Source organism: Sturnira hondurensis, unplaced genomic scaffold (genome assembly GCF_014824575.4).
Source record: "Sturnira hondurensis isolate 20B ecotype Veracruz unplaced genomic scaffold, ASM1482457v3 Scaffold0014384, whole genome shotgun sequence".
Taxonomy (NCBI): domain Eukaryota; kingdom Metazoa; phylum Chordata; class Mammalia; order Chiroptera; family Phyllostomidae; genus Sturnira; species Sturnira hondurensis.
The window spans coordinates 28032803-28049959 of record NW_028087015.1 but is presented as its reverse complement, the minus strand read 5'-3'; the positions used below and the strand labels follow the sequence as shown (position 1 = coordinate 28049959).

The window sequence follows — 17157 nt, the reverse complement described above, 5'->3', positions numbered from 1 at the left end:
ATCAGAGTCATACCAATGACCTTCTGACACCCATTATACAATACAAAACTACTTTAACAAGATTCTCAACATTTTTCATAATTTAATTATTTTTCAGCATGTGCAGACACACACATAAAGACCTAGTTGCTGCTATGACAAAGGCTTTGATTATTCTTAGAATGGCTGGTTTATAAAACCTGGCAGTTAACCTTTTGCTTTAATCCTTCAAGGATTACTCATTGCCAAGTCACAAGAGAAATGCGAGAGGTCATTGCTGGGTTTCATATTCTCATGGTAGCTCACTGTTGCTCGTAAGATCTGCTCATTACAATTTTACATGCTTGGAATACAATGAAATCTATTTTCAGTTTAATAACTAACTATATATGAAGAAGGCTTTTATTTTTTCAACTCAAAAAGTTGCAATGAGAGGTTAAAAACAGGATTTTAGTGCTTGTAAAAGCTACCAAGCCTTAGACAGACAGATCTTAGGAAACACATAGTAAAACATAATAGACAGTCAAATAAGAGCTATTAATGTTGAATGACATTAAAGTGATGAAATGTGAGTGCTTCGAGGAACTTTGGAAATCTTTTAATATAACTATACTTAATTAATATTTAATTATTACACAGGATTTCACAATAACAGAATATAACCTTTCCTTTGCAACAGTAAAAAAGAAAAGATGTGATTGCTCAATGCCTACCAGCCAGAAATGGGTATTCTGATCTCTCTCCTGCACTCAAGTGGCACTTTTGGAGAGTAAGCGAAGGGCCTTCATGCCAGCACTCAGGTAGCCACTAACAAAGACTGGCTAACAACTAGCCGAGCTGTTTTGTCTAATTTATTGTTCAGTGCCTCTTTCATGGTGAATGCTTTCTGGTGAGGGTGAACATGTCAAACAAAGACCTTCACAGTTGTGCCTATTCCTGTATATCCATTCCTATGGCTCTACCCAGACCTCCTTATTTCCAACCTTCTAGTCATTTTCCTGCCTGGCTCATCACCAAGTCATCCAAGGCCACTCACTGCTGCCCATGAGATCGTGTATACTTTCTAACCTCAGACCACTTCTCTTCCATACAAACTGGATAGTCATGTGCACCAACCAAAGCTCTAACAATTACAATGTTTTTCTCTCATCACTGTTATTCAAGGCCAATCCTGAGTTAGGCCGTCATGCAACCGCTGTCCATTTCCACCCTGCACCTATATACCAAGCTGTTCTATGCATAAACCAAGCTCAGACCTTCTCCTCCTTCATCAGCTGGTCATGCAGTGCCCTAGGTGTGAGTTGAGCAAGGGGAACTGGGGTAACCATGATGAGTGATATAGGAGTCTGGGCTACTTCTTCATGCACTTGTTTCATGTGCCCTCTGGCCTTGCTCATGCTTCGTTCTGGATGTACCATTTCATCTTATGTAGGCTGATCTGACCAAATTCGTGAGTTGCTGGGTCCAAAAGTAGCCACCTCATGATGGATAGAAGCAGGGTCATTTGGTGCCTCACTCACCAGTTCCATCTCTATCAGGGCCCAGTACACTTAGAGCTGTGTTTCCAAAAGAAGTGTAATTCCTGCTCTAGATAGCATGAGCCTGCTTCAAAACCTGCAGTGTGACTTTCCTATTGGGGCTTATTCAACACTGCATCTTTTCCTGACGTGGGCACCAGCTTGTGGTGCCTACGGCTTCATGGATGAGACATGAGACAAATTCACAAATTCACTATCAAGTCCTGTGGAGGAAAAGGGGTGTCATGGCTACTCCCTCAAGGAGGGGTGCCTCAGAGCAGCCTGGTAACTCTCTCAAGGGGAGAGCGCTGACCCTTGCCTAGACAGGGTTTTATAGGGTTTAATTTGTATAGGACTACAGGTACAGCTTATTAATCATTGTCAGGCAGTAAGGATCAAACAGTAGATAACGTACAAAGAACTATTCGGTCTTCTTCTGAGTCAGGGTCTATTAGCTAAGGGGCTACAAGACTTTAGGAAACAAACTCATTTCTTGCTCCGGCCTTTATCGTTTTAACTAAGAGCATTCTTAGCAAAGCAAGCTTCAGGGGATTTTACATAACCTCTCTCAGCCCTAATCACCCAGGGAGCCCGCCCTTTCCAGCACAGGACTGCACCACCCTCTGTCATTGTTTCAGGCTTAGGTCAGGCAGGGGAGGCAGATAGCCAAGGAATTCTTAGAGACTTCTCTTGGACTCAGGGGAATCAAAGCTGAGGGGTGAGGGTCCATCACCCCCTTTCTCCATAGCCCCCCAAGTCCTTCCCTGGGGCCTCCATATGATCATGCCTATCTTAGGTCACTCCCCCCTTGGGGAATCTTACCCATCATTGGCTAACTGATCAAGCCTTGGGGACCAGTTATGAAAAAAGGAGCAGAAGTGGTGCTACTGCCAGGGAGATAAGCTTTGTCGCCTTAGCGGCTTAAGGTCCAAAGGTCGCTCACTCAGCCTTAGCCATGGCAGGGTTACAGCTCCTGAAAACAGGCAGGGCGGTTCCCAACATTTTCCCACTACTGACACCCGGAATACCTTAGAGTCTTCCAGAGCATGTGGCCCATGCCAAAAAATTGCTTGTGTCACAGGCTGGACCAGCCACTAGAGGACAGACTTTGAGATTCGACCTCTGCAGTTGCACGGAACCTTACTCTCAGAAGGTCTCCACATTGGGCTTAATATTTTGCTGTCACCATCCTGAAATTGTTAACAATTTTATCTTTGAACTTTGTATTTCCTAAGTGAAGGTCAATAGTAAGGAACATAGCATAAGCAGAGGTGATAAGCCAGGTCAGGGATATAGCAGGCAGCAGACAGACGTCAAAGAATTCTCACCTGCCCATACCTCGGGGCAGTCCAGGGAACATGGGACCTCAAGGCAAAGACCAGAGCCCAGCAACAGTGGAGAGAGCAGTGGACAAGCAGCAATTAGCAGCCATGGTAGAAAGAAAAGGGACTCTCCATGATGCTGGGGCTGGGACCTCTGTGGGGGTATAGTTTGTCTGTTCCCAAATTCCATTTTTGCAACATTTGCACAAGTGTCTGAGAGCTGGGATGGGAGCTGCCAGCTTTCAGGCAGTACATTTTATCAGTAAATTATTACTCCCCCAAAAACACACGTATGGACACTGTAACAAAGCATATCAGAGAATTATTAGAACTTTTCAGAGTTTGAAAACTTAGGCAACATGACAAATCAAGTGTCCATAAGCTTATAGATAGAAATTAATTTAAAGATTGCCACATTTTTTTAATTTATTTTTTTAAGATTTTATTTATTTATCTTTAGAAGGGAAGGGAAGGAGAGAGGAAGAGAAATATCAATGTATGGTTGCTTCTTGTGCGTTCCCTGCTGGGAACTGGCCTGCAACCCAGGCATATGCCCTGACTGGGAATCAAACCATGATCCTCTGGTTCACAGGCCTGTGCTCAATCCACTGAGCTACACCAGCCAGGGCTAAAGATTGCCACATTTGATGGAAAAGAATATTATTTTCATATGAAACTCCCGATGAACCAATTGTAAATGATGAAAACAATTTAAAATTAATTGCTTTCACAATTGAAGATGCAGTGACAGAATGCATAAACAGGCACTTTGAGCCCTGGCTGGGTAGGTCAGTTGGTTGGAACATCATCCTGTGCACCAAATGGTTGTTGGTTCCATCCGCATCAGGGCACAAACCTAGGTTGCAGGTTCGATCCCCAGTGGGAGGCAACCGATGGATGTTTCTCTTTCACATTGGTGTTTCTCTCTCTCTCTCCCTCCCTTTCCTCCTCTCCTTCCTCTCTCTAAAATCAACAAACATATCCTCTGTGAGCATTTTTTTAAAATGATTGACAATAATGTATTTGCCAAGAGCAACTGACACTGCTTTCAATTATATCAGCTAAAAATGAAGTTATATCCCTGGCTTGTGTAGCTCAGTGGATTGCGCACAGGCCTTCGAACCAAAGGATTGTGGTTCAATTCCCAGTCAGGGCACGTGCCTGGGTTGCAGGCCAGTTCCTAGCATTGGGCTGGGGGTGCACAAGAGGCAACCATACATTGATATTTCTCTTCCTCTCTCTTTCCCTTCCCCTCTAGGGATAAGTAAATAAGATCTTTAAAAAAAATAAAGTTGTAAAATGAAGTTGTAAGCCTTGGCCAGGCAGAGTGTTGTACAGATACATCAAGGTTGTGGGTTCAATCCCTTGTCAGGGCACATACAAGAATCAATCAATGAATGCATAAATAAGTGGAGCAACATACCGATATTTCTCTCTCTCTCTCTTCTTCTTGCTCTCTCTAAAATCAATGAATAAAAATTGTTTAAAAATATGAAGTTGTTAAAGATATACATTTTCATGGCTTAAGAAATAACTTTGCAGGAAAGCAAGCCAGAAAAAGAGTCATATGATCAATCAAGATATCACATTAATAAGGTGTCATTATTTATTGTATTATATAAATTATAACACCAAAATTTTTTTGGCATTTGTAAGATTATGGTGTTGCTCATATATCACTATAACATGCATTTTGTAAGTAATATAATATTTAAAAGAAAAGGCCTCATATTTTAGTACCTTCCATGGCACTTTTTTCCTGCTTTTTTAAAACAGAAGGCCCCACATTTTTATTTCACACTGGAACCCACAGATTATGTAGCCAGCCCTGTCTGCTATGAGCGCTTTTTCCCTCCAGGCACCACTCAAAGCTTGCAGCCTTTCACAACACTCAGTACAGTAGTCCTCTCATTATGGGGGGACATGACATATTCCAAGACCCCCAATGGATGTCTGAAACTGGAAATAGTACTGAACCTTATCTCCATGTTTCTTCTTATACATACCTTCTCACTTAAAGGAAGCACTTTACTGCTTCTCTTAGACGTGTCCAAATTGCCAGCATCACTGCTCTTCTGCTTTGGAACCATTATTAAGTAAAATTAGGGTTGCTTGAACACAAGCACTGTGAAACCTCAACAGTAGATCTGATAACCAAGATGACTACCAAATGACTAACTGACGAGTTAGTCAAAGAGATGCACATCCCATGTAAGGCAAAGGGGGACTGGTGTGAGATTTCAGGCTACTCAGAATGGCACGCAATTTAAAGCTTGTGAATTGTTTATTTCCCCATCAAATGAACTTCTCCATTTAATATTTTCTGATCTTGCTTCACTGTTGGTAACTGAAACTGCTGAAAGTAAAACTGGAGAAAAGGGGGAGCTACCCTATATCGGCCAAGGCAGTGTTCCTAGTTAGGATGGATTGCACACAGAAGACAAAAAAAGTCTACCAAACACCGTGTTTTCTTCTCTGCAGTATAAAAATTGCAAGATATAGCAATTTGTTTTTACTCTGGAGGCAACATCCTGGCGCATCTTGGACCCCTAAAATCTTTAACTGAAGTGCCAAGTTTCTGAATTTTCATAAGGTCTATCACCCACCCTCCGAAGCATGTGTCATATCAAAGATTCCAGCATGCCTCCTGTTCGTCCTGCCTGATCAGCATGTAGTCATCAATGTGACAGATGGATATGATGTTCTGTAGGCTACCCAGACAGTCTAGCTCTGCTTAGACTATATTATGACATATGGTTATAGTAGGTGTCCTAACACCTTGATTTGTTAATTCCTTCATCTCTGTTATTTATTATCTGTGTTTCTATTGACGGATTTTTCTCTGGTTATTGGACATATTCTCCTGTTTGGGGGCCTGTGTAGTCATTTTTTTTACTAGATGCAGGACACTGTGAATTTCACATTACTAAGTATTTAGATTTTGCAGTCTCCCCTTAAAGAGTGGCAATCTTGTTTTGGCAGGCAAGTTATTATCTTTGCAGATCATTCTGATATTCTGAGACTTGTATTTAAACTTTGTTATCATAGATATACCATACTTTTCACTTAGGATAGTTTAGCTCTACTACTGACATATAGCCTTTCTGGGTTCTCAACTGAATGCCCCTTATGATTAAGGAAGACTTTCTTTTCTGGCTTTTCTTTTATTTTCTTTCTTTCTTTTCTATTATTTCTCACCTCCTGAAAAGAAAAGAGTTTTCTTTTCAGGAGATGAGAAATAATAATTCTCACCTCCTTTGAGAATTATTATTTCTTAGTCAATCACTGTCTTACCTTATGGTGTCTTCATCCTGTGCACACACACCCTGGTGTTCAACAAAATCTCAAAAGGATATCTATGCAGATTTATGGAACTTTTCATCTACACAGCTACCTCCTCTTGCAAACTTTTCTGCACAACTTCCAGCTGCCTCAGCCTCCCTAAACTTAATCTCTGTTCTCTCAACTTGACCTGGTTCTACATGGGATCCTCTTTCTGGCTTGCTGGTTCAGAATGTGCTACCACGTAGAAAACTAGGGCGACGCTTCTTTTGCCTAAGACTTACAGTTGAATATATGACATTTGAAGTACTTCCACAATTATTTTTACTTTGTGGTATAGTGCTTTCACAAGTTTTGAAAGACTTGTTTGTGTAGGATGATCCAGCTTGGAGAAAAGACACCTTGCTGGATCCAGGAGGTTCAGCATACCCTTCTGAGTTGCGAATAAGGCTCCACAGCTCATCTTGCGAATAACGCTCCACAGGGGCGTTTGTTTTTATAGACTTCAGCGGAGGCGCATGGTGAGAGGCTCCAGTCACCACATCAATTTTTGGAACCCTTGTTTCATGGAACTTTCCCCCCAAAGAGTACTTAATGTGCTCGTGTGACCATGATGTTCAGGGGTTTTGTTTTCGTTCAAAGTACACATCCTCCAACATCTTCTAGGAGGGCTTTCAATAATGCACCAAGAAATATTATGGTAAATAGTCGAAGATTCACTGAGGAATATCAGGCTATCTGGATACCAACGTTGTTGGTTTGTTTTAAACCACTATTACCAGATGGGGAATAGAGAGATGACTTGGAATCCAGCTCCAAATTTAAGAGCTGAGTCGCAAAAAAAATTAAAAACGATTAAACATAAGGGTCCTCAATTAACGTTCGTTGCCTTTAGGAATTAAACATGGTAAAGCTGACTTTGCCCACCAGCTGATCTTACTAACTGGTAGGTATAGTCCTTTCTCTTAATTGCTGTTCGCTGATTCCCTCCTCCTTTTCATCTTATCTTCGCTCCGTTTTCATTTTTACACCACGGGCTCAGTTACACACCCCACCAGTACGAAACCCGAGCCTGCGCCCGAAGGAAGCCCGGACCCCGCGTGGGGCGGTATCCTTCACCAGCTCCGCCCACTTCCGGGTTCCCCGCCCCGCCGCGGCCGCCCGCGTGACCACACGGCGTGCTCCGCCCCCGCCTGCTTCACGTGATTGCGCCGGGGAGAAAACGCCTGACTCCAGCTCCTGGCCTTCACGGTACAACCTTCTTTTCTTGCGGCCTCTCGCCCTTCAGCCACCTGCGCGTCGGAACACACAGTCCCCAGGGCCTCCAGCCCGGAGCCCTAGTCCGCCATGCGGCTTCTGCCTCTGGCCCCAGGTGGGCCCCGGCTTCACCAGCTCTCCTGCAGCCGAGCGCCGCTGCTGCTTCTGCTGGGCTGCTGCCTGGGGGTCTCCCGGGTGACCGCGGGCTCTCGGAGGCCCAACGTGGTGCTGCTCCTCACCGACGACCAGGACGAAGTGCTCGGCGGCATGGTAACTCTCGTCACTGTTTCTGCCCCGCCCCTCTATCTTTCGGGCTGATTCCCTGGTTTCTTGCCCTCTTTTCTCATCCTCACCCCGCGCTCTTGAACTGGCCGCCTTGACTCTGTGGGTTTGGTTTTGCCTCGCCAGGCCCTTTACGCAGCAGGTCTGAGGGGCCTCAGGACTCATTTCCTCTTCCCGCTCCCTCGCCTCTTCTAGGTTGACACATAACACGCGCTACACAGAGCTTCTAGTCTGGACCTCAGTCTGCGGTACTATCTCCCCTGACCCAGGTGGAAGCCAGTTAGGAATGGGCTGAACCAATGAGCGGCAGGTGTTGGCTAAGAATTTGCAAGTCTTGATGATCTTTTGGATTAGAGGACAAGTTCAGCTCCCTTTGTGAGAACCTAGGTCACCTCTGCCTTTGTCCCTGAGTGTCTGTGCCTGATACTGTCTGTGCCTTATAAAATAAGTGCTGAAGTGAATTACTCTGGCAGGTAGGTTGTCGAACTATTCAGGGTGTGCTTTGCGGCACAGGAATCAAGAAAATCCAATTAGCCTAATTGAACACCTGGCCGATGCATTAAATACTAATAATGTTCTGTTTTATATCAAGTGACTGTTGTCGTGAGACTTCATTTTTTCCCCAGAGTTAATTTCGCTTCTTTATCTTAGATTATGACCCTCAGGAGTATCCACCCAAACCTCTACTCCTGCAAGCCCCCAAAGTAGCTTGCCTTTATTGCCTAATAACACAGTGCTTTATTGTGGTTTTCCTTTCAGTTCTCATTGCTTTCAGCAAAATGCTGAGATTATGAAAACAAGTCAGGCAAGAGGTTCCTTGCTTTTACTGTGTGGTAACACCCTAGCTCAGCCTTTATCCCGCTGATTTCAGCCCGTAAGTGAGTTGTGAAATCAGTTTAGTGAGTAACTACCAGCATTTTCACTTTTCTGTGGAATAGTGTAGAATAGAAAATATCTGTGAGGTACGGGTGGTAAAAAAAAAAGCATATCCATGTTTTTTCTGCATTGTAAATTAAAATATTTCTTACTCAGAGCTGTGTTCAAAAGTATGAGAATCTTCTCTAGCTGACGTTTAAGATGCTTGCATGTTGACTCCACGCTTCCTGCCACCTATGCCTCATTGCCTTTTAATTTCTGCTCAGCCGCATTGACATTGAAGAGTCTGGACTTAATTGCTCTCCTGGATTTTACTTTGCTGCTGTTGTTGTTGTTGTTTTAATCATTCTAACAGGTACACTCACCCTCCTCACAAAACTCCTTGTTTTTCTAAAAAAGAAAATACCTTTTGTGTTCTCGAAAAGTATTTTATCCAAAAAAAAGCAAGCCATCTCTATCAAAAATTAATAATAGTTTAGTGATTAAAGCATAATTAAAAGCTAAGGCTTTCACATGTTTGTTGAAAACAGAATTCATTGCTTAAATATATGATGTGTTGTTCAGAATTTAGTTTAATTTTTGTAGACTAGAGATGTGGTCTGTGTATACGTATTTGAGGTTTCTTCCCCTTAACGTGTTAATCCCATTTGCTTCTTTAAACCATTGCAGATTCTTTTTTATAGGTGTCAGTTAATACTGGAAAGAAGAGCCAAAATTGAATGGAGGGAATGAGTTGAATTTAATGCTCCAACTCTGGAGAATTGTTACTTCTCTTATAGGCTTTTCCAGAACATTTTATGACTAGTTGTCAAATAAGAAGTGAAGGGGAAGATCTAAGACAATAACAGCGTTTGAGATTCTGCTTGGAGCCAGAGTGCGAGGCGTTTTGTACTCGTGCTTCAGTCATGACAGGAGTCCTTTGCTGTGCGTGTTGTCCTTGTCTCAAATAAGAGGAAATTAAAATTTCGAGGGAGTTGAGGAAGTTGGCCAAGGATCATATAGCAGATGAGAGACCAAGCCTCATGTCATATGATCTCAGAGCCCCATGTTTTTTCTCCTGTTTGAAAACACAGTGACAGTACTGACTTAAAGATGTCATTCCGTGTACTTGCATCAGCGTAGTTACCTACACCATAGACCAGAGGTTCTTCAGGTGGCATTCAGGAGCACCAGTGGGGTCATGGAACTGCTTAATACTTTTTAATACTTCATGTATATACTTTGAAGACTTTATGTCTTCATTTTTGTGGGGAGAGAGGTTTCTGACCCTCCCAAAAGATTGTGACTTGCCACCACAGTTAGCAAAATAGGTAGTAGTCAATCCCCCAGATTAAATAAGGACAAAGGATTGTAACACTTGTGTGATTGTGGTTTCACGTGGAATCTTTCCTCTTTGAAATTGTCTGTTTTTAAAATTTTTATTTATTTATTTTTAGAGAGAGGGGAAGGGAGAAAGAAAAAGAGGGAGAGAGAAACATCATTGTGTGGTTCTCTCTCACATGCCCCCCACCAGGGACCTGACCCACAACCCAGGCATGTACCCTGACTGGGAATCAAACCAGCGACTTTTTGGTTTGCAGGTGGGCACTCAAAACACTGGGCCACACTAGCCAGGGCTGAAATAGTATTTTATGTGGTAGCATTGTCTTTAACATTTCACTTTATTTGTTGCAGATATCATTTTTGAGACTGTTTTTAGGTGCACCCTCCCAGGGATCTGTTCCTGTGTATTTATTTCTTGTTTTTATTTGAGTGTGATTTATGGTGTGAAGACATACTGTTCTTCAGAGGTTGCTCTTTTTAAAATTATTCACTCTAGAAAAAAGTGACATTTGATCACTTTTTCAAAATTTCAAGGATATGAAGGAAGGAGCCATAATGAAAGGTAGGGTAAGACTAAACATCGTGCCTTTGCTTCACTTAAAACAAAGAACAAAGTGATTTTCTGCCCTGGCTGGTGTGGCTCAGTGGTTGAGTGCCAGCCTGCTAATCAAAGGGTCACCAGTTTGATTCCCAGTCAGGGCACATGCCTGGGTTGCAGGCCAGGTCCCCAGTATGGGGCGTGTAAGAGGCAGCCACACATTGATGTTTCTCTCCCTCTCTTTCTCTCTCCCTTCCCCTCTCTAAAATAAATAAATAAATAAAATCTTAAAAAAAAAAGAACAAAGTGATTTTCTATTGAAAAAGGAAAAGTTAGCTATAGAATTATCAGAATTGTCAAAACTTTATTTCCAAGCCCTGGAGTACATGGTAGCTAGGAAAACAAATGACCCCTCCTTAGGGTTTTTATGGAAGGGATTTTTCTTTGTAAGTACAAGATTGGCTGCTTCATAGAGTATGTTGTATAGCCTTATCCTCACCAGCCACCAGCTTTGCTTAGATCTTAAGGATCGATGTTAGTTAGCACGGACACACATACACATTTTCAGTGCAGTGTGGGCTCTTGATTGGGACTTGTTTGACCAAGCACAGATTTTTATGCTTATCATTTGTACTACTATTTGTAGTCTAATGCTTATGGCTATTAAAATAAGTCTCTTACACTACGCTCTCAATTCCGGTGCAGCCCTGCATCATCCTCTGGCTTCTGCCTAACCCTCTGACCTTGTTTTATCCTATTCCCCCCTTTCATTACCGCACTGCTTCTGACACACTGACCACCTTTCTGTCCCTCACATGTGCCTCTTTCCTTGTCTGGCAGCCTTTCTACTTGCTGTTCACTCCTATAAGCATCCTATCCTGAATCTTTGCAGAGCTGACTCTTTATCATGTGATAAACTTTACCAGTGCTGAGAAGCACTGGTTAGCTCTGGAAAGAGGCCGTTCTTGACCTGCCATCTGAAGTATTTTCCACCTTTCCTCCCTCCAGCTGTGAGCACATCATCCTGGTTTATCCTCTTCATAGCACTTTTCACTGCCCCAAATGATTGTTTATTAACCGTTAGTTGTTTAAGTCCCCAAGAGTACAAAGATCATCAGCTCAGGGACCTTCTACCTTTTGACCACCATTGCCAGGACCAGTGCCTGGCACAAATTAAGTGTTTAACATATATTTCATAATCATACAGTATAGTCTCCCCATAAATCAGATATTCCTCAGTAGCTGCGTATTTACCAGACAATTAGATGAGTAAGTCCCGTATAATCAACTTACGTGTTCCTTTTCCTCACTTACACTTTGCATTCTCATTTCTCCTCCCTATGTCTTCACTGCAGCTCAGATTCTTTGTCCATCTAATGTTTTATTCATCCGAGTGTTCTGTACCTGAGGGTAGCACCCAGTGATGTGTCTTATGGGAGATTATGGCTAGTGACATTGCTTCTGAAGGTTACCTCAGACCTTACATATCTCTAGCATTTCCTGGGGACCTGTAATGCATCTACTCACGAAATTATCAAAGCTCCTCTTGAATAAGTTAGAATTCTCATCCTTTTGAGGTTATGGGTTCCTTAGGTTTTCTACTGTGTAAAACAATGGGGAAAGTAATTTATGCAATGCTGAAAATGAGGGTCTTGTTAGCACAGTTATATATTTGGATCATCTTTAAAGAACTATTGAACAGCAAAATACACTTAAAGCTGCAAGAAAAGAGCTGCAAGCTACTGACTCTCATAATACAATTAAAATGAGCCTTTTGATGGTTTTTGTTGCTGAGTAAAGGTTATTTATTCAGATTTATGTTCCTTTTTATTTATATTAAATGACCATCTTCACATTTTTTTCCTCACTGTAGGATTTGATACTAATTATTCTCACTTTCAGAACCTAAGTGTTATAACTGTTTTAAAAGGCAGAAGGCTCCTATTATGTGATTTCCTACATCCAGCTTCTAAAGATGAATTAGTGGAGATAGTTCTGCCCTATCTCATGAGGGGGCTGGTGACAAATGAGACAAGGGCACACAATTCCATTACATTCACATCAGCCTTGCTAAAATAAAGCCATCGACTGTGAACTTGCCCCTCCTGCAAGCATTATGAAATGCTGAACCTTTGCGTGGGAAAGACCTGACTAAGCCCGTTTGTTTCATTCCAGAACCCCTCTCTTGGCTGTTTCTTAGTATTAGATAGAGCTGATTGGTTGGGAATAAGAGGTTGAGTTAAGATGCAAAACCCACGAATTTGGGGTTGTGTTTTGTAGTTTATTGGAAGAAACAGTTTAACAGATAATTATTTACTTTGCAGACACCACTAAAGAAAACCAAGGCTCTCATTGGAGAGATGGGGATGACTTTCTCCAGTGCTGTAAGTTTTGAAGCTTATTTAATTTTGTTAGACGTCAACTGTATTTATGTTCTGAGAAGAAACAGTTTCTTTTGGGTAGTCTTTGTAGTTTTTTATTCCTCGTTACATGCCTGCTGTGAAGGAAGGACTTTATTTAATGTGAGATAAAGTCAGTTAATTGAAATATTATCTCTCACCAGTTGAAGATCAGCTGCAGGTGTTTTCCAAGCCAGTCTGATCTGCAGCTCAGGGAATTTTATTTCAGACCTGACTGAGGTGTGAACATGGAGTGTAAGAAACAGATAACATACATGCTGTGTAAGCATTCTGTGGTGACAGCCTGCAGGCCACTTGACAAAGCCCAGTTAACCCTCATAGCCAACCCTGAGAAAGGTAATAGCAAAACCAAACCAGCAGCAACTCTGTGTGTGTGTGTGTGTGTGTAAAATATAAACACGTATTTAAACATAGATCCAGAGACTCAAAACACTAACAAACCAAAGAACCATGTACACACACAAGGGAGTGGTAGCCTAGCTTAATACCGAGAAATCAACTGAACAGCAGCGTAGTGCCGTGCCTCAGAGCACTGCCACTGCAGCCAATGCCTGGGTTCGGATGCTCTCTGCCTCTTTTCTTGTTGGGTGACCTTGGGCAAGTTGTTAACTTTGTTGGCCCTTGTTTTCCACATGTGTAAATGGGGGTACTGAAACCTGTCTCAGGGTTTTGTGAGGTTAAGTGAATTGATACATGTAAAACAAGCACTTCTTTGGTGCCTGACTTATAGTAAGTGGATTCATCCCTTGGTATCCATTGAGGGATTGGTTCCAGGGCCATCCCACCACCCCCGCCCCTCAGATACCAAGTCTGTGGATGCTCAGGTCCTTTAAATGAAATGGTATAGTAATTTGCATGTAACCTGCGCACACTTTCCTGTATACTTTAAATCATCTCTAGATTGCTTATAATACTTAATATAATGTAAATGCTATGTAAATAGTTGTTACACTGTATCATTCAGGGAATAATGACAAGAAAAGGGTCTGTACATGTTCAGTACAGATGCAACCACATCATAGATCTGACTACACAGGTTGCATCAGCAACAACTTAATTTTTCTTTTCCAGATATTTTCAGTTCTCAGTTGGTCGAATCTGTGGCAGAGCCCACAGGTACAGAGGGCTGACCGTTCGACCTAGCAGTGGTCATTGTATTGTTCACCAACGTGGGCTCAGTAGTTGAAAGAAGGCCAATTATATGTTTATCTCAACAGATGCTTGAAAATCCTCTGAAATTTTAGCATCCTTTCCTGGTAATTTATTAAACTTTTGGAAGAATACATCCTTATGATGAATATTTCAAACAAATAGCACACTTATGGTTAAGGGACAGACTCTGTCACTGCTGTTAGGGATGAGACAGGCGTAATACCTCTCGCTTAACATTATTCTGAACTTTCTAGTCACTGGTGTAAGCCTTTTGGAATTAAGAGGTAAAACCATTGGGAAAAGACAAAATTATTATTTCTACTTGTTTGGATTTTCTACCTAGAAAGCAGGAGAATTGTTGGGAAACTTTTTAAAAGACTTTAGTAAGATAGAAATGAAAAAATTTTTTTAAAAACTTTCTTCCTATAACTAGTTAGAGAAATACTGGGCAGGGAGAGGGAGATCCCATTTTCATAGCAGAAAAAATAAATTAGAAAAAGGCAGTGGTGGCCAGTGTGGATATTTAAGACCTTTATAAATAAAGTTACAGAACTTTATAATAATAGTTATTATGAAGACATGTACATTACTTTCTATGGGAAGACACAAGATTATAAAATGTTTATTCTAGTCAGAATCCCAATAAGATTTTTTTATGCTGCATTAAGTGATTCCAGAGTTATCTGGAATAATAATAATAATAGTTATTATGAAGACATGTACATTACTTTCTATGGGAAGACACAAGATTATAAAATGTTTATTCTAGTCAGAATCCCAATAAAATTTTTTTATGCTGCATTACGTGATTCCAGAGTTATCTGGAATAATAAGTAGGTTAGAACAATTAGGGTAATTTTTTTAGAGGAAATTGCTCTGCAGGATACCGAAATGTACACGAAGATACAGCAAACCGTGTGGCATTGGCCAGAAAATAGGTCAGTAAACAAAAATGGGAAAGAATTAAAAGAGTTGCCAATGTAAAAATAACAAAAGTCAAATATCTAACTAAATTAAAAGGCAAACAAAAAATAGGAAGTACTGTAACATGATTGAGTCCTTCCTTAACTCAAATTTTATGTAACAAGAGGCCAACAATCACCCAGGATGAAAAAATGTGCAAAGCACATAAAGGAACATTCACATAAACACAGTTGGTTGGTGTGCATATGGAGAATGCTCATCCTCACCAGTATTTTAAAGTGTCAAATCCAATATGAAAAGCCAGATACATAGTAAGTATTTACAAGGGATAATATTCAGAGGTGTGCTCAAATGAGCCTTTCCTGCTGGTGTGCAAGTACAAGCTAGTGTTGTGTTACCCTTCTAAAAGATGGCCTGGCGATGTGTATTTAAAGTCATACAAAAAATTATTGGGTAGAAAGGGGTAAGTCTGTGGGTGACAATAGCTAATAGAAGCATAATTAAAGTAGAAAAAAATCTGTCTTCCATGTATAAAGTGATACAGGAATTATATAAAGCTACAAATCAGCCTGAAAATGAGGCTCTACTTCTCAGCTACATTAAATTCAAGTAGTATTTTTTAAAGATTTTATTTATTTATTTTTAGAGAAAGGGGAAGGGAAGGAAAAAGAGAGAAACATCACTGTGTGGTTGCTTCTTGCATGCCCCCTCCTGGGGACCAGGCCCACAACCCAGGCATGTGCCCTGACAGGAATCAAACCAGAAACCCTTTGGTTCGCAGGCGCATGCTCAGTCCACTGAGCCACACGAGCCAGGGCTCAAGTAGTATTCTTTATCTTTGGTTAAGACTAGCTCCCACCACACTGTGCTCCTTGCATGTAAATATTTCTTTGAGGTGAGGTTAGAATAACATGGTACCCTATAGAAAGAAACCAGTTGAAAGCAAATCTCTTGGTTTGTTTAATCTGCTTTACTATCTCCACTGTGTTACTTAAAGCAGCTCGAAAGTGTGTCATGCATAAAGAAAATATTCCGTGGGAAACTAGAAATTGGAAGTTAGAGTGCTATTGAGCAGCTTTCTTTACTCTCTTTAGAAATGATGCAAAATCCATCTTTCTTGTGTAACTTTGTCCCTTTTGCTTCTCTCTCCCTTATAGTATGTGCCAAGTGCTCTTTGCTGCCCGAGCCGTGCCAGTATCCTGACGGGGAAGTACCCACATAATCATCACGTTGTTAACAACACTTTGGAGGGAAACTGCAGTAGTAAGTCTTGGCAGAAGATCCAAGAACCAAATACTTTCCCAGCAATTCTCAGATCAATGTGTGGTTATCAAACCTTTTTTGCAGGGAAATACTTAAATGAGGTACGTTGAATGGTCTCATTATTCCCTTTAAAAAAAAAACAGCTTTCTAAGTGTGAATTAATATAATTCATGTTAATTGCTTTTTTGATAAGTATCCGTTCAAGTCATATTAAGGGATTTTTAGCAAGTGTTGTTTTATCCCAGCCCATAAATAGGAACTTACATGAACATATTTACATCATTTGGGTACTAAGTTTTTTCTTTTACATATCTCAAGAGCATTTGTTGAAAAACTATCTCAGGACTGCTGCTGTGTGCGGCGTCTTCCCCTTTTAACTCACTTCTGCTGATCATGTGGCTGTCATGTTCTCTCTGTTTCCAACTCCCCTTTACTGGGGTCTGAATGAAGAATGTTTTCCTCTTAGTATCTTCCCTGAATCAGGGAAGTGCTTAATGAATGTGCTTAATTCATTCCCTAACCTAAAAAGTGGGAACAAAATGTGGACAGATCAGTGGTAAAGAGAAAGCACCCAGAGCCGGGGACAGTCAGGCCACTTAGGCAGGTGGCTGAGTGGTGCATGTGCTGGGCCTCTGGGGCCTGCGTGTGGACATACCTCATTGTGACCTGCCAAGGCCAAGTTTCCCTCCTCACACCCACCACACTGGCCTTGGCTTTTAGTCAGAGGTCGAGCTTACAGGAAATAGTGTATGTGAGAGTATTGGGGGTTACCAATAAAATTGGGCATTCAGGACAGAGAGGAGAAGTACATTTTCTTACATATTTTATCTGTGTTTGCTAGCAATCTTAATATCTGATCTGAAGTTTCTTTTACTTCTCCTCCTTCCCACAATAACTAGGGGAATTTTCAGCCTTGTGGGTTTGAAGGAAGATGACTCAATTGGAAAAGAATCATGAGAAATAAGTACGAGTACTAGGTTATTAGGTTATAGCCATGGGTCATAAAGAGAACTTACACTACT

At 41.4% G+C, this 17157-nt stretch overlaps 1 protein-coding gene across 1 annotated transcript in view; it reads left to right on the top strand.

Moving 5' to 3' along the window:
* The first annotated feature begins 7287 nt into the window (after nucleotides 1-7287).
* The window catches only part of GNS (glucosamine (N-acetyl)-6-sulfatase), a 45033-nt gene continuing 35163 nt past the window's right edge, over nucleotides 7288-17157 (top strand). The window contains exons 1-3 of the mRNA XM_037063074.1: nucleotides 7288-7627; nucleotides 12701-12760; nucleotides 16030-16236. Of these exons, the coding sequence (XP_036918969.1) occupies nucleotides 7448-7627; nucleotides 12701-12760; nucleotides 16030-16236 (447 nt within the window). The 5' untranslated portion in view covers nucleotides 7288-7447. The remainder of the gene's footprint in view (nucleotides 7628-12700; nucleotides 12761-16029; nucleotides 16237-17157) is intronic.